Source organism: Molossus molossus, unplaced genomic scaffold (genome assembly GCF_014108415.1).
Source record: "Molossus molossus isolate mMolMol1 unplaced genomic scaffold, mMolMol1.p scaffold_m16_p_19, whole genome shotgun sequence".
Lineage (NCBI taxonomy): Eukaryota > Metazoa > Chordata > Mammalia > Chiroptera > Molossidae > Molossus > Molossus molossus.
In genome coordinates, this window is record NW_023425354.1 from 31,428,618 (window position 1) to 31,443,430 (window position 14,813).

At 51.1% G+C, this 14,813-nt stretch overlaps 2 protein-coding genes across 4 annotated transcripts; both read left to right on the forward strand.

The window, feature by feature from the left end:
* The first annotated feature begins 5,012 nt into the window (after positions 1-5,012).
* COASY (Coenzyme A synthase) lies at positions 5,013-9,326 on the forward strand. 2 transcript variants are annotated; one of them, XM_036268120.1, is made up of 10 exons: positions 5,013-5,060; positions 5,441-6,151; positions 7,021-7,235; positions 7,506-7,637; positions 7,769-7,958; positions 8,035-8,099; positions 8,286-8,370; positions 8,551-8,648; positions 8,739-8,885; positions 8,985-9,326. In XM_036268120.1, the coding sequence occupies exons 2-10, from the start codon at positions 5,452-5,454 to the stop codon at positions 9,036-9,038; spliced, it is 1,686 nt and encodes a 561-aa protein (XP_036124013.1). In that variant the 5' UTR covers positions 5,013-5,060; positions 5,441-5,451; the 3' UTR covers positions 9,039-9,326. The 2 variants fall into 2 exon arrangements, with proteins under 2 accessions (XP_036124013.1, XP_036124014.1); XM_036268121.1 differs by having other exon boundaries at positions 5,020-5,054.
* A 689-nt stretch (positions 9,327-10,015) lies between these two features.
* MLX (MAX dimerization protein MLX) lies at positions 10,016-14,628 on the forward strand. Of its 2 annotated transcripts, XM_036268122.1 has the most exons (8): positions 10,017-10,139; positions 10,578-10,614; positions 11,054-11,143; positions 11,396-11,502; positions 11,747-11,846; positions 12,046-12,145; positions 12,525-12,726; positions 13,846-14,628. In XM_036268122.1, exons 1-8 carry the CDS (start codon positions 10,098-10,100, stop codon positions 13,900-13,902), a joined length of 735 nt encoding a protein of 244 aa, XP_036124015.1. In that variant the 5' UTR covers positions 10,017-10,097; the 3' UTR covers positions 13,903-14,628. The 2 variants fall into 2 exon arrangements, with proteins under 2 accessions (XP_036124016.1, XP_036124015.1); XM_036268123.1 differs by lacking the exon at positions 11,054-11,143 and having other exon boundaries at positions 10,016-10,139.
* The last annotated feature ends 185 nt before the right edge of the window (positions 14,629-14,813 follow it).

Consider the following 14,813-nt stretch of genomic DNA (forward strand, 5'->3'; position numbering starts at 1 on the left):
TTGTGATTTTAATGCTCATATTATTTTTTGGCGGCTAGAATGAAATAATTTAATTCTTAATTAGGCCCTTGTTCAATGTCAACCACTCTTCTTGCTCAACTCCTTTTGCTCTCAGGAATGTAGTAATAAGTTGCTGATGTGGTATCTCTTTGCCAAGCAGGAGGAGATAACTTCAGGGGCAAGAAGAGAATTTATGAGTTTGTTTTGCAGAAGGAAAGAATGTCTTCAAGGTAGCGATGACCAGCTGCTGGTACCCAGGAGTCTGATGCAGAAAAAGTTATCTGTGATTGAAGAAACAGACTTCTCTCTCAGTTCCCTGAAACTCCCTCTCCCGAACTCCCTAGCCACATAAAAACGCCCTGCTTTTCTGCTTTTGGGGAGAGACAAATTTGAGAGATCTTGCTCTCCCATCCTCTTGCTTTGGTCAAATCGAATAAAGCTTTCTCTGTCTCCAAGCACTGATGTCTGAATGTTTTGGCCTACTAGTACATCAGGTATATAAGCCTGAATTTTGGTAGGTGATTCAGTAGCAGTCTCATGACTTTGAATATCATTTCCATGCTGGTGACCCCCGTCCCCCACAACAAAAAAAACCCACATATCTCCAACTCCGTTGTCTTCCAAAACTCCAGTCTTAAATATCTCCAACTGCCTGCTCAACATCTTGATGCCTAATAAACTTAATGTGTTTAAACCCCAATTTTTTATTTCCAGCCCTCCCAGCCTTCCCTACCTCAGTATATTACAGCTTCCAGCTGCTCAGTCCAAAAACCTTGACTCCAGTCTCTCTCCCATCCCTCATCCAATCCAGCAAATACTGACAGCTCTACCTTCAATCTTTAAGGAATATTTGGAAATTACCCTGATCTATGCACTATCATCTCTCCTGGATTTTTGCAGTAGCTTCCTAACTAATTTCCCTGATTCCACCCTTGCCCACCAACAGTAAAGTTTCCACAGTGCAGCCAGAATGATCTTTTAAAAATGAAAGTCTAAAAGAAAGAAGGAAAGTCTACTCATTTAATGTCTCTACTCAAAACACCTTGTGCAGCCTCTGTAAAATCTAAGGTTTTCCCCCAAGGCCTCCCAACACCTTTGTTGATCTGGCTCCAACTCCTTTTTGAATTTCTTTTATTTATTTTTATTTTTTTATCCTCACCCGAGAATATTTTTCCATTTTTTGTTGAGAGAGAGAGAGAGAGAGAAACATAGACGTGAAAGGGACACATTGAGTGGCTGCCTCCTGCATGACCAACCAGGGCCGGGGACAAACTGCAACTGAGGTACGTGCCCTTAGCGGGAACCAAACCTGGGTCTCTCTGGACCGCAGGCCAACGCTCTGAGCCAAACCAGCCAGGGCCTTTTTGAATTTCTTACTACTCTCTCTCATTTGATCCAGCCCTACTGGCCTTCTGCCCCAAGGCCTTTGAGCTGTTCGTTTCCTCTGTGTAGTTCACCTCTCTTCGGGTCTTTGTTGTTTTTGTGGGTGCCCCCATCTGAAATAGCTTGTCCGCCCCTCCTCTATAGTCCCCTTACCCTGTTTTATTTTTCTTCATAGAACTTATCACCACTAGATGTGTTACACATTTATTTATTTTCTTATTGACTTTATCATTATAGATTTATTTATAGCCTTCACCATCCAAAGACACATAGGAATCTAAGTTCCAGGAGGGCAGACACCTTGTCTTGTCCCACGATGATTTGTCATGGATTTCGGTGTCACTCCCAGGTGCTGGGGAGGACTGGAGTATCCTGGCTTTCATTTCTTCAGCGAATGTAGCCTTCACAGGCAGGAACGTAGATGGTGTGTCTCATTCCCAATTCCCTAAGAAGCTGCTGTACCTTCTTTATAGATTTCCAAGGTCCCCAAGCCCAGGGATATCCCTTTCATTGAGCCAAGCCTCGCTGCAGGCTAGAATAATCCAATACATAAGGGAGTGAGTACCTTGAACCCCCCAAGTGCTATGTAGGTGCTGCTGGAAGACAGGGTGTGTAGTGATGTCACTCATTTTCTCTGTCTCCTGCCTGGTCAGAGAAATGCTATTGCTTCCCCCTCCCATGCCATAGCTGCACTAGCCATACCAGGATACCGTCCCTAGCTCTTTGCTGCAATTTAGCAGCTATATCATTAAGCTCAGTCAGAGCATATTCTCTCATCAGGAATTTTTCTTGAATTGAGGACTGCCCCACTGGCTGGGGTTACCATTGCTGGGTTTTTGCTTTCCTTTGTATTAGGGGTTGGTTTTGTCCATTTTACTGTCAATCACCACACTATCTCCACCCTTCCTTCTCCTCACTTTCCCAGGGATCCCACCTCTTAATCAGGCTTTGTCACAAGCACTCAGGCAGCGTGTGCCCTCCTCATTTTGCAAAACAGCATGCTAAAGTCTCCAACTTATTATCCTGCTGTCGCACCTGTCTACCAGCCCAAAGCAAGCAGAGTTGTGAACAACTGCCCGTCCTTTCTAACCTCAGCTCTTCTTCTCACTTTCTAACTCAAGCTTCAGCCTCTAGTTGGGCACTGGCGGTGGGTCCAAGTGCCCGCAGGAGAGGCCAGCCCACTGCGGCAGTCACGGGGCTCCCTTCTTTGCTGCAGTGCACTACATGCAGTTCCTCAAACAAGCACATTAGGCCTGCTGGTGTGTGGGGTGTCCCTGTACTCATGTGATGGTCCACAAGCATCTAACATACAGACCACCTGTCCCCATGCACAGGTCAATGGCCAACCTGAATTTCCCCAGTGGATACTTCTTTCCCAAGGCCCATTTTTTTCGGTCTCCTAGAAGGCTTGCCAATTTTTGGTTTACAACCTGGGGAGTTCCCCGGCTGGAATCTGAAACTGGTCCCCCGTACACAGAGGGTGAAGAAAGAGGCAGACCACTCCAGATTAGTAGGTTGCAGCGTGTTTTAAAATTTATTTTGTTTTTAAACTACAGTACACATTCAGTATTATTTTGTATTAGTTTCAGGTGTACAGCAGAGTGGTTAGGTGGCAGGTTTAATAAGCAAGAAGAAAATTTACCAGGTTTGTCCTGCATGGACACAAGACAAGTAGATCTCTGCACCCATCCACCAGAATCTTAAAAGTTTATATGGAGGCTTTTAACTAGGTTCAGTCGCTTACACTGTCCAGATGGTCTCAACAACACATTGCTTTCTCAAGGCTTCGTCCTTGAAGACAGCTCCCATTGTGAGAATAGTGCAGAGAACATCCATTCCAAGGACAGGAGAGGGGGTGAAGAACTTCCTAATGTGTAGGACCAGCTCAACGGTCAACCAGCAGTTGCCCTCAGTGCCCTCCTCCAACAGTGACTCAGCGTAGGCACATGAGACTGTGTCCAGTTTCAGAGCAGTTCCTGAGAGTCTTTGCAGTTTGCTTTTTCAAACTGCTCCTCTCTTTAAAGTCCAACTTAAGATGTCTCCTACAAGAAGCCTGGCCTCAGTGTCTTTGTGGTTCTATAACTTCCCATCTTTTTTTTTTTTTTTTTTAATCCTCACCTGAGGACATTTTTTCTTTTTCTTTTTTTGTTTAGATAGAGTGGGAGGGAGAGAGAGAGAGAGAAACATCAACGTGAAAGGGACACATCGAGTGGTTGCCACCTGCACAACCTAACCAGGGCTGGGGACAAACTGCAACCGAGGTACGTGCCCTTAGCGGGAACTGAACCTGGGTCTCTCTGGACCGCAGGCTGACACTCTAACCACTGAGCCAAACTGGCCAGGGCTATAACTTCCCATCTTTAACTCCAGGGGCAGGTCCAGGTTCTGTGAGGCCAGAGGCTTATGCACGTTGGAGGAAACTCAACACAAAAACAGTCCTGGCTGGTTTGCTCAGCGGTTAGAGCATCGGCCTGCAAACTGGAGAATCCCGGGTTCGGTTCCCGCTAAGGGCATGTACCTTGGTTGCAGTTTGTCCCTGCCCCGGTTGGTGTTGTATGGGTGGTAACCAGTCGATGTGTCTCTCTCACATCAATGTTTCTCTCTCTCTTCCTCCCTTTTTCCCTCCCTCTCTATCTGAAGATAAATGCGAAAATGTCCTCCGGTGAGGATAAAAAAAAATAAAAAATACAAAAACAAACACATAAGTAATGTGAAAGTTAGCATTTATTTTGTTTGGGAAAATAAAGCACAGCACATTACTGGAATCCTAGAGATTGCTTTTCCTTCCTTTTGAGATCTGCATGGACAAGTTAGCTGAAATGTTTCCTGATGGCAACCTGGCTTTCCCCGTCACGGAGACTACCAATTCCAGCTTTTCCAGCACTCACTAGCTTCACGGTAAACCCTCGCCTCGGCTCTTGCCACCTTATTCCTGTCCACAGAGACCGTGTCTGTCGGCTCTACTAGCTCACAGGTAGAGCTCTCCCCCTGCTCTCTCCCGCAAACTGGCGCATCACTGGTTTTGTGGGATATGTAGAGCATCCCACGGGAGCCACGAAGCCACAAGACAGGGCATCTGTCATTACCTCCCTATATGTTCCTGAAACATACAGGAAGGACCTCAGTCTTCCCATCTGTGAAATGGGGACTTGGACAGAGTGTTGTTGTTTTATTCCCCTGTGGCTTCCTACGTAAAGATCCTCGGACTAGGGGGAGCCAGGAGGACTGCAGGAACCCCGAGTTCTAATTTAAGCGCTACCCTGGGTCCCCACCCCTACCTCCGTCCCTATAATTTATTAAGAAAGAAAACCAGGTATTCTGCCTTTGTAACTGTCTCCTTGATGACCTGGCTGAAGCCAATCTCTCAGGGTCTGAAGGCTGTCGGTGAAATGGGCTTTCGCGCCAGCCTTGCCCTCCTCCGCACCGCGCCTGCGCGGCTCGGGTCTGGAAAGAACTCACTCTTCGCCCAAGCCTCCGACTGGGCCCCGCCCCAAATGCAGAACACGCCCCACCCCATGAAAAATCCCGCGATAATCCCGCTCCGCCAGCACTCGAGACTTTTGGCCTCTCTCGGGTTCCGTAGCTTGGAGTCGCAGTTCCTAAACCAAGTGTTTCCGGGTTGCCTTGGGAGCAAGCTTCAGCGGTCTTACAAGTGGAACCGAACCCCGGAGGTATCCGTAAGTAGGGAATCGAACTGAGCCTGAGTGTCTGCCTTTAGCCTCCTCCTTTGATTCCTTGAAGACCCTGGTGCAGCTTAGCAGGAGGGCCCCGGATTTCTGGATCCCCAGCCCTAAGACTCGGGGGCTCCTGTCCAGTTTCCTCTCCCAGGATTTCGATTCTGTTCAGCGAGTTCTCCTCCCCGTCTGAGATAAGGAAACCGAGTCTTACAGCACAGTCCCGAGGCGCGTTTTACCAGGCCCCGTCCCCTCCCCCGGGTTCCTCGCGATTGGCATAGACCCTTCGTGTCCCCTGCCTTGGGTCCAAGGTCCCGGACAGTTGTCGGCCTGAGGCACATCCCCCTCAGTTACCCTCTGCTGGTCTCCCTGACTGTCTGCAGGCCTAGGCAGCATGGCCTTATTCCGGTCGGGCCTCCTGGTGCTGACGACGCCGCTGGCCTCCCTGGTCCCTCGCCTGGCCCCTATCCTGACCTCTGCGGCCCGGCTGGTGAACCACACACTCTATGTACACCTGCAGCCGGGCATGAGCCTGGAGGGCCCTGCTCAGCCCCAGTCCAGCCCCGTGCAGGCCACGTTTGAGGTTCTCGATTTCATCACGCACTTCTATGCTGGCGCCAACGTGCACACGAACCTGGACGTCAGAATCCTGCTGACCAATATCCGAACCAAGAGCGCCTTTCTCCCTCCCCTGGCCAGCTCAGTCCAGAATCTGGCCCACCCGCCGGAGGTGGTGCTGACTGACTTCCAGACCGTGGATGGAAGCCAGTACAACCCGGTCAAGCAACAGCTAGAGCGTTATGCCACCAGCTGTTACAGTTGTTGTCCACAACTTGCTTCAGTGCTGCTATACCCCGATTATGGGCCTGGAGAACTGCCTATGGAGCCCCCGGATGTCCCCTTACCCTCCACCATCAGGTCATCCTCCCCTGGGGCCAGATCTCCAAAGCAGCCAGTGCGTGGCTACCATCGCGGGGCAGTGGGTGGCACGTTTGACCGCCTGCACAATGCCCACAAAGTGTTGCTCAGTGTCGCATGCATCCTGGCCCAGGAGCAGCTTGTAGTGGGAGTAGCAGACAAAGACCTGCTGAAGAGTGAGTGGGAGAAACTGGATTAGGGTGGTGGAGGACTCCCAATATGCCAGTGCCAAGATTGAGAAAGGGTGGGGCTATCCATTACTTTCTACCCCTCCCAAATGTCACACACAGTGCCAGGCACTCAGTTGGTGCTAAGAAAATTTTGTTAAATAAATAAAAGCTTTCTCAGTGTGTGGTCTAGTCACCACTCATTCAGAATCCCCCAAATACAGAGCCAAGAAATTTGCACTTTTATTTTTTGTTGTTTTTTATCCTCACCCGAGGACATTTTTGCATTTATCTTCAGATAGAGCAGGAGGGAGAGAGGGAAGAAGAGAGAGAGAGAAACATCGATGTGAGAGAGACACATGGACTGGTTGCCACCCACACAACCCCAACCAGGGCCGGGGACAAACTGCAACCGAGGTACGTGCCCTGAGTGGGAACCAGACCCGGGTCTCTCTGGTCTGCTGGCCGACGCTCTAACCACTGTGCCAAACCGGCCAGGGCGGAAATTGCACTTTTAACAAGTTCTCCAGATAAGGAACCATAAGGTCTGAGACTGTAGGAATAAATGGATGGATGAGAGAGTTGTAGGTGGTGGTAGGACCGTAAAAAGGGACTCAAGGATGATATGGTTCTTGAAAGTCTCTGTTTGGCTCTGACGCCTCCTGGCACTGCTAGTTATCTGGACACATGCCAGCCCTTGCAGTGACTATTGTGCTTGCCGGCTGCCTGCCCCTCATAGCTAGACCACTTCCCAGCTTAACCATTTCTTCCTGCCACCCACATCTGGAGGCAGAATGCTTAGGGACACTCTTCCCCAAACGGGCCCACATTCTTCCTCCCCAATAAAAAGATCTCACTGTTCTGGGCTTCTTCCTCAGGCAAGTTGCTCCCTGAGCTGCTCCAACCCTATGCAGAACGTGTGGAACATCTGAGTGAGTTCCTGGTGGACATCAAGCCCTCCTTGACTTTTGATATCATCCCCCTGCTGGACCCCTATGGGCCCGCTGGCTCTGACCCCTCCCTGGAGTTCCTGGTGGTCAGCGAGGAGACCTATCGTGGGGGGATGGCCGTCAACCGCTTCCGCCTTGAGAATGTAACCCCTGAGGGAGATTGGCAAAGGGAGTGGATGGGGATGGGGAAGGCCATTGTGGGGGGTGGCTGTTGGAAATACCATGACCACAGAGGAGGGGAGAGGGCACAAGTGGTAGAAAGAAGCAAGGAGGAATTGGTTCCCAGGTTGTCCTGTGAGGCTAATTCTACCTCTGGGGTAAGTAGGGGAGGATAAGGGAACAAGTTGGGTGTCAGTGTTCGCCCTTCTTCATCTCACCCCTCCTTCCCTCTCCTCACCCCTTCTTTACTTCAGGACCTGGAGGAGCTTGCCTTGTTCCAGATCCAGCTACTGAAGGACTTAAGCCACAAGGAAAACGAAGAGGACAAAGTTAGTTCCTCCAGTTTCCGCCATCGAATGCTGGGAAACCTGCTTCGGCCTCCATATGTAAGCATGTCCTCCCTTCCTACCCCCTTTTTGGATGGGCTGGAAATGCTGGAAGGTAGAGACTGAAGGATTCTGTCCCAGCATGAGCCTTGAGGACCCTAGTAACTGGGGTTCCTTTTATCTACCCCCAGAAGAGACCAGAGCTCCCCCCAGCTCTCTACGTGATTGGGCTGACAGGCATAAGTGGCTCTGGAAAAAGCTCAGTAGCTCAGCGGCTGAAGGGCCTGGGGGCATTTGTCATCGACTGTGACCAACTGGGCCATCGAGCCTATGCCCCAGGTGGTCCTGCCTACCAGCCCGTGGTGGAAGCCTTTGGAACAGGTAATAACTGGAGAGGACTGGAGGAGGCCTGAAGTGGGGAGGTCTCCTTGCCCAGTCCTCTGTCTCTGTCATCTAGATATTCTCCATAAAGATGGCATTATCAACAGGAAGGTCCTGGGCAGCCGGGTTTTTGGGAACAAGGTAAATACACACCTCTCCAAAGGTTCTCAGCTGCTATAGACCCAGGGGTTGGGACCCAATGGACCTCTCTGGTCTGACTCAAAAATGCTGGTTTCCATTAATCTATTCCCAACCCCCTCATCTCTTGGGCTGGCTCCATCTTCAAGGGGAGGTAACCACTGTCCATTCCTCTATCCTGCTCCTCAGAAGCAGCTGAAGATGCTTACGGACATTATGTGGCCAGTTATCGCAAAGCTGGCCCGAGAGGAGATGGATCTGGCTGTGGCTGAGGGTGAGTGGGAGGGATGATGGGAGCAGCTGAAGGGCATAGTTAAGCAGATGCCCTTAACTCCCTGGGAGTTTCCCCACTCCAAGCCAGACCATCCACTTTCCCAGGGACTATGTTTCACTGCCTGGCTGACTGGTAGCAAGTGGCAGGGTACTGCTGGTAGTAACTGGAGTCTCCCTACAGGAAAGCATGTGTGCGTGATTGAAGCTGCCGTGCTACTTGAAGCTGGCTGGCAGAACATGGTGCATGAGGTGTGGACCATTGTCATCCCTGAGACTGAGGTATCTGGAGCCCACCTGCCGCCCCATCTCCACTGCAGACTGCATCTTGCTCTGAGCAAGTTGGCTGACAAAGGTCATGTCTGTACCCAGGCTGTACGACGAATTGTGGAGAGGGATGGTCTGAGTGAGGCTGCGGCTCAGAGCCGGCTGCAGAGCCAGATGAGTGGGCAGCAGCTTGTGGACCAGAGCCATGTGGTGCTAAGCACCTTATGGGAGCCACATGTCACCCAGAGCCAGGTTGGTGCCCAGGGAAAGGCTGGGTTGTGGGAAGGGAGTCTATAGTGAATGCCTGCCTGACTGTCTTCTTTTCCTCCCAACATTCTGGCTTGCCCAAAGGTGGAGAAAGCCTGGGCCCTCCTGCAGAAGCGCGTAGATGCCATCAAGCCATGACTGATAATGAGTTTTCTGTGGGGCCAGATTGGCCCCTGGGGCTGATGAGAAATCCAGTGTTGAGGCAGAATGGGGGCTTCGATGCTCACCCTTGCTTGGGCCTACAGGGCTCTGAGCTAAGCTGGCAGGGCGGGGCCTGATGGATACAGGAAGCCTACCCAGCTTGCAGGTGCTTGGCCAACACTGAGGATGTGGCCCATCAGGAAAGAGGCCCCTCTGGAATTCCAACCCCCTTCTTGCCTACAGGTATCTGTGATACCTCTAGCTGGCGGGGTCAGTGGGTGGGGTTGGGGTAGGGCAAACGCTGGAACTTGTAACAGAATTAAAGGTGAATGTTTCCATGTGCTGTGTATATGGTGTCTGCTTCCTGCTCCAATACCTCTAGGGATCTTTGGGACCTTTGAGCCACAAGTGCAGGGCTCAGGCCTGAGCTGGAAGCCAGGAGTGCAGTGGTTAACTGCATGGCCTTTGGAGCTAGCCAGGCTGAGGCCAGCCTTGACCCTATCACTGACTAGCTGTGTGCATTTGGACAAGTTACAGACTTTCTAGGTTCCTCAGTTTCCTTATCTATAAAGTAGTACAACTTGGCTCTTTGGAAGCTTTAATTCCACAAGTACCCAGCTGGGCTTGGTGTTGGAAGATCACCCTTCAACAAGTCTGGTGGGCCTCTACCATCACAGAGCCTGCAGCCTGGTGAAATGGGACGAGGTGGCCAGGGCTACAAGTCATGGTGGCCCTGCGGGCTGGTGCACAACTATCTGCAACACTACTAGAGCAATGAGGAGACCCCATTTCACAGAATGAGCTTCATGTCGCCTACCCCAAGGGAGGAAGAGACCAGCACGGTGACGTCCCCAAAGCAACCTGTGACTACCCGAACAGAGGACTCGACCCACTCAGGGTGGCTTTGGTGTCCCCTGCTGCACATGCGCACCACTCTCGCCCCGCCCTTTGCCCCTTGGCCGCGGATTGGTTGGCTTGGGTCACGTGAGCGTGCTTCGCTTTTCTTCGCTGCGAGGCGCCCGGCCGCTGGCTGGTTTCCGGTGCGGTGGGTCAGAGATGACGGAACCCGGCGCCTCTCCGGAGGACCCCTGGGTCAAGGCAAGCCCCGTGGGCGAGTACGCCGGTGAGGGGAGGGTGGGTCGGGAGTGTACACGTAGGGGGTCCAGAAGATGAGGGAAGCCCCTCCGGTCCCCAAAGTACCCCCACTTCGCTCTCCGGGCCCAGAGGCTCCAGAGAAGACAGCTTACTCCCTGCGCGTGCCAAGGTGGGGAGATGACTGAGGCGTGTGTGCGCGTGAGGGGACGGGTTTGGGACTGTGGAGGTGGAGGTGTGGGACGGGAGGGATCATGCCGAGGGGCAGGGATCATGCCGAGGGGCGACGCTCCACGACCTAGCCAGTCTTGACTCTGTGTGTGTGTGTGTGTCCGTCCTTCAGTTGCCTGCGCACCCGTGTGTGTCCGTGCCCACAGTGAATGGAGGGAGACTTCCTCGGGGGCGGGGGTTCTGATGAACTTTTCTCCTTGCTGGGTGCTGCAGGTGGAGTATGCCTACAGCGACAACAGCCTGGACCCCGGTGAGTGCCTCCCCACCGTCCTCAGCCCGAGTGACTCTCCCACTTCAGCCCCATAGATTCGCTCGGCCATGCCAGCCACGCCTGACTGCCCCCGAGGAGACTGAAACAGGGAGGGAGGGGCTGGAGGACAAGAGCAGGAGGCATGAGAGGGTGACATCAGGCTACCTCTGGTCTGGGGCAGGGAAGTGATGGAAATAGTGACAGCTGCTCACTCTCACCCTCACCAAGCCCAGATGTTACTTTGTGAGCCAACGAATGTGGAGCAGTGTAGACACTAAGGACAGGAGCATTGCAGCATGGCACTACAGGAAGTGGATTTGGGGTTTAAGGGGAGAGGTCAGCATTTAAGGATTGGGGAACCATTGTGCCTACAGGTGTATAAGGGCCTAGCAGTATCACCCCGCCTTACCCTCTAGTGACTGAGGCCTCTCTTTTTCAGGGCTTTTTGTAGAAAGCACTCGAAAGGGGAGTGTAGTATCCAGAGCTAATAGCATCGGTTCCACCAGTGCCTCTTCTGTCCCCAACACAGGTAGGCAGCAACGTCCCCCACCTGGCGGGGCTCAGATATGCCATCGTTTGTCTCCAGCCATCCACATGGGGTGTTAGAGCCTGAGTGCTAGATGCAGGGTCTCACCATCTTTCACCTCATCTAGAATATTAGGTTCCCATGTCCATCTGCCATCTCTGCACCACGTTCATTTTCCCAGTTAGGGAAAGGTGGATTAGCTGGGCCTCACTAGACCCCAGAATGATCTCTTTCTGCCCCCAACTCTGAGCACAGATGATGAGGACAGTGATCACCACCAGGAGTCCTACAAGGAATCCTACAAGGACCGGCGGCGGCGTGCACACACTCAGGCGGAACAGAAGAGGAGGGATGCTATCAAGGTGATTGGGGAGGCCTCAGCCAGCACAGGAAGGCCCTGCATATTTCAGACTCATTGTGCCCTGACCCCATTAGATAGTCCCAAGCAGCCTGGGGGCAGCTAGTCTAGTCCCTGGACATGAACACCTCCCTCCTTCCAGCCCTTCGTCCCTTTTAGTTTGTGACTCTGGAACTTGGTGTCATGTTGTGCCAGTTTGCCTTAACCCCTCAGAGTTAAGGAACCTATTTCCCTTGCTCTCTCCACAGAGAGGCTATGACGACCTTCAGACCATCGTCCCCACCTGCCAGCAGCAGGACTTCTCCATTGGCTCCCAAAAGCTCAGCAAAGCCATCGTTCTACAGAAGAGTATGGCCAGGGAGAGCACTGGAGGGGTCAGAGCCAATGGGGCCATAAGAAGGCTAGCCTCATACCCACTTTCAGCCTGGCCCTGCTGGGGTGGTTATAATGGGAGAGTTGGGGTATGGGGAAAAGGGAAACAAGATCAGCCTTATCCTCTGGTTGAAGTTTCCTCTGTGCCCACCACCTCTTCCCACCCCTACCCTAGCTATTGACTACATCCAGTTTTTGCACAAGGAGAAGAAAAAGCAGGAGGAGGAAGTGTCCACCCTACGCAAGGACGTCATGGCCCTAAAGATCATGAAAGTGTAAGGGGGGTGCTGAACAGCGGGAACCAGGGCTTCTGAGGGGACTGAGGCCAACTTCCATTCACATCCTCCCTTTTGTTCAAAGGCCACATCAGATAATACTCTCACTCCCTCAGATGGCCACTTAGAGGTAGGCCCCTATACCCTAATAGTCCCTGACACAGCAGACACTCTGGAAAAGCCTGTTGGGTTAATGAAAGGAAGGTTGGAGAAGATAGGTGTCTATTTTTGACCCAGAAACAATCTAGCTTATTAATATATCTCAAAAGCTCTCTAGGAATCCTCTTCCATATGTGGGGGGTGGTATGTAAGGGTCACCCTATTCTTCCTGGCCTGGTAGAGCTGTGTAGCACCTTTGCCCTGGCCTGCTTGCTTTCAGGAACTATGAGCAGATTGTGAAAGCACACCAAGACAACCCCCATGAAGGGGAGGACCAGGTCTCTGACCAGGTCAAGTTCAACCTGTTTCAAGGCATCATGGACTCCCTGTTCCAGTCCTTCAATGCCTCCATTTCCATGGCCAGTTTTCAGGAGCTGTCAGCCTGTGTCTTCAGCTGGATTGAGGAGCACTGTAAGCCTCAGGTATGGGGCAGCAGTGGTCACCAGGCCTGGGGTCTTCTCTCCCATCTTAGGCAGAGTGACCCAAACCATTTTCAGGTGGGAAGCAGATTTTAGCACCCCCCCCATTTTTATTAATTTATTTCTATTACAGATGCCCCCCCCAGACACCCTCCTCCCCATTCTGCTCCCCCGCCCCTATTTTAGGTTTCTTCAGGGTGTTTCTACAACTTTAATACTCTTGTTTCCCCCTTTTCTGACTTCCAAAGCTTAAAATTTCCTGTTACCGTTTCATTTATCAGGTATGATCTGAGCACTTCCTCCTATAAGGCCAAGTTCGGCTTGGTTTAGCCCATGTTGTGGACACCTCAGTCACTACTCAGCTGCCCAGTATATAAGCCCCCATCACTTGAAGCAGAATTATTTAGGGTTTTGGGAAAGATTTCTGGCCCCTACCCCCAGGCCTACTAAGGTAGTTTTTCCTGGGGCTTATTTTTTTTTTTAAATCCTCCCCCAAGGACATTTTTGCATTTATCTTCAGATAGAGCAGGAGGGAGAGAGGGAGAAAGAGAGAGAAACATCAACGTCAGAGAGACACATCGACTGGTTGCCACCCACATGACCCTAACCAGGGCCAGGGACAAACTGCAACCGAGGTACGCGCCTTTAGCGGGAACCAAACCTGGGACTCTGATCCACAGGCCAATGCTCTAATCTCTGAGCCAAACTGGCCAGGGCACTGGGGCTTATTATTATATGCAGTGGTGTGGTGTGTTAATGGTATTAAACTGAGTCTTCTGCTTTTGAGGCCTAGTTGCTTTTTCTGAGGCTTGAACTTGTATCAAGATTTTTCCTTCCTTTTTTGTTTCCTAACATTTTTATTGAGGCACTGAAACATCAGGAGGATTTACAATGAAGACTCATGTATCTATCACCTGAATTCTATTAACATTTTCCATATTTGCTTTTTCACATAGCTGTCCATCTCTCCATCCCGTTTTGAGGGCATTGCAAATTTTGCAAAGTAAACTGTAGATATCAGTCCTTCCCAAGGGTTTTCTTTTTAAACCCATTCTAGGCAGGTGTCACAGACAGTTCTATGCCCTCACCTGAACATGTCTCTTCCTCTGCTATCTCCAACAGACCCTACAGGAGATCGTGATTGGTGTCCTGCACCAGCTGAAGAACCAGCTTTACTGACCAGCCAAATATAGCCAATAAGAGGCCTTGAATCTCCTACTTGGCCACAACCACTGGGCTTATGAGATTGGACTGCGACACATGTACCAGTCAGCTGGTTTCTCCATGTTTGGTCCCCTAGCTCCCCTCATCCTCAGTGGCTGGGGTGTTTGTGAAAGCTTCTGATTAATTTATTATATTGACCATAGAGCTCAAACCTACCCAGTATTCCCCCCATAGAAGTCCTCAAATGAAGATCTGCTCTGGGCACCACCACCCCCCTTTCCTAAGCCTCATATTTCAGATTTTGGCACATGATCTACAAATATTTAGAAATTACTGTTAGCCTGTTTTGATGTCTCTGGTGAAAACTGGCCCAAGTTTGGCCATTTCGGCAGTAGTTAGGAAAAAAGCATTACGAGAACATACTTTAACAACTACGAAGGGTGAAAGGCCACTCATGCCTAGGCTAGAGCTGCCTGCTCAGCCCAGGTATAGCCACGGCTTTCTGGCCAGCTCAGGATAGGGCTGCTAGGTTCCTGCTCATGCTGTTTACTCCATCACCTCTTTCTCCTCTGCTCTGGACAGCAGAGAGAAGCAACCTTCCCTCCTACTTCTGCCCTCTCTGTCCCCACAGGCATTGGCACTGCACAGTGAAGTCAAATGTGACACAGCACCACATATTAAACATTTTTATTTTTTTAAATACCAACAAAGCAATTTTGCTCAAGTTACAATTTGAGAAAATTAGCTGGGCCTCAAAACCACCCCCCACCTTTTTCAGGTGTAGCTGGGTCTCTACCATCTCTCAGTGCTACCTGTATTTCTCCCAGGACTTGGGGATGGGTGAAGGCCTGGAGTATACAGAACCCAAGAGAGTCTGTGATACATCCCTGGACTCCTTGAATGCAGTGTATAATAGCCTCTCTCTA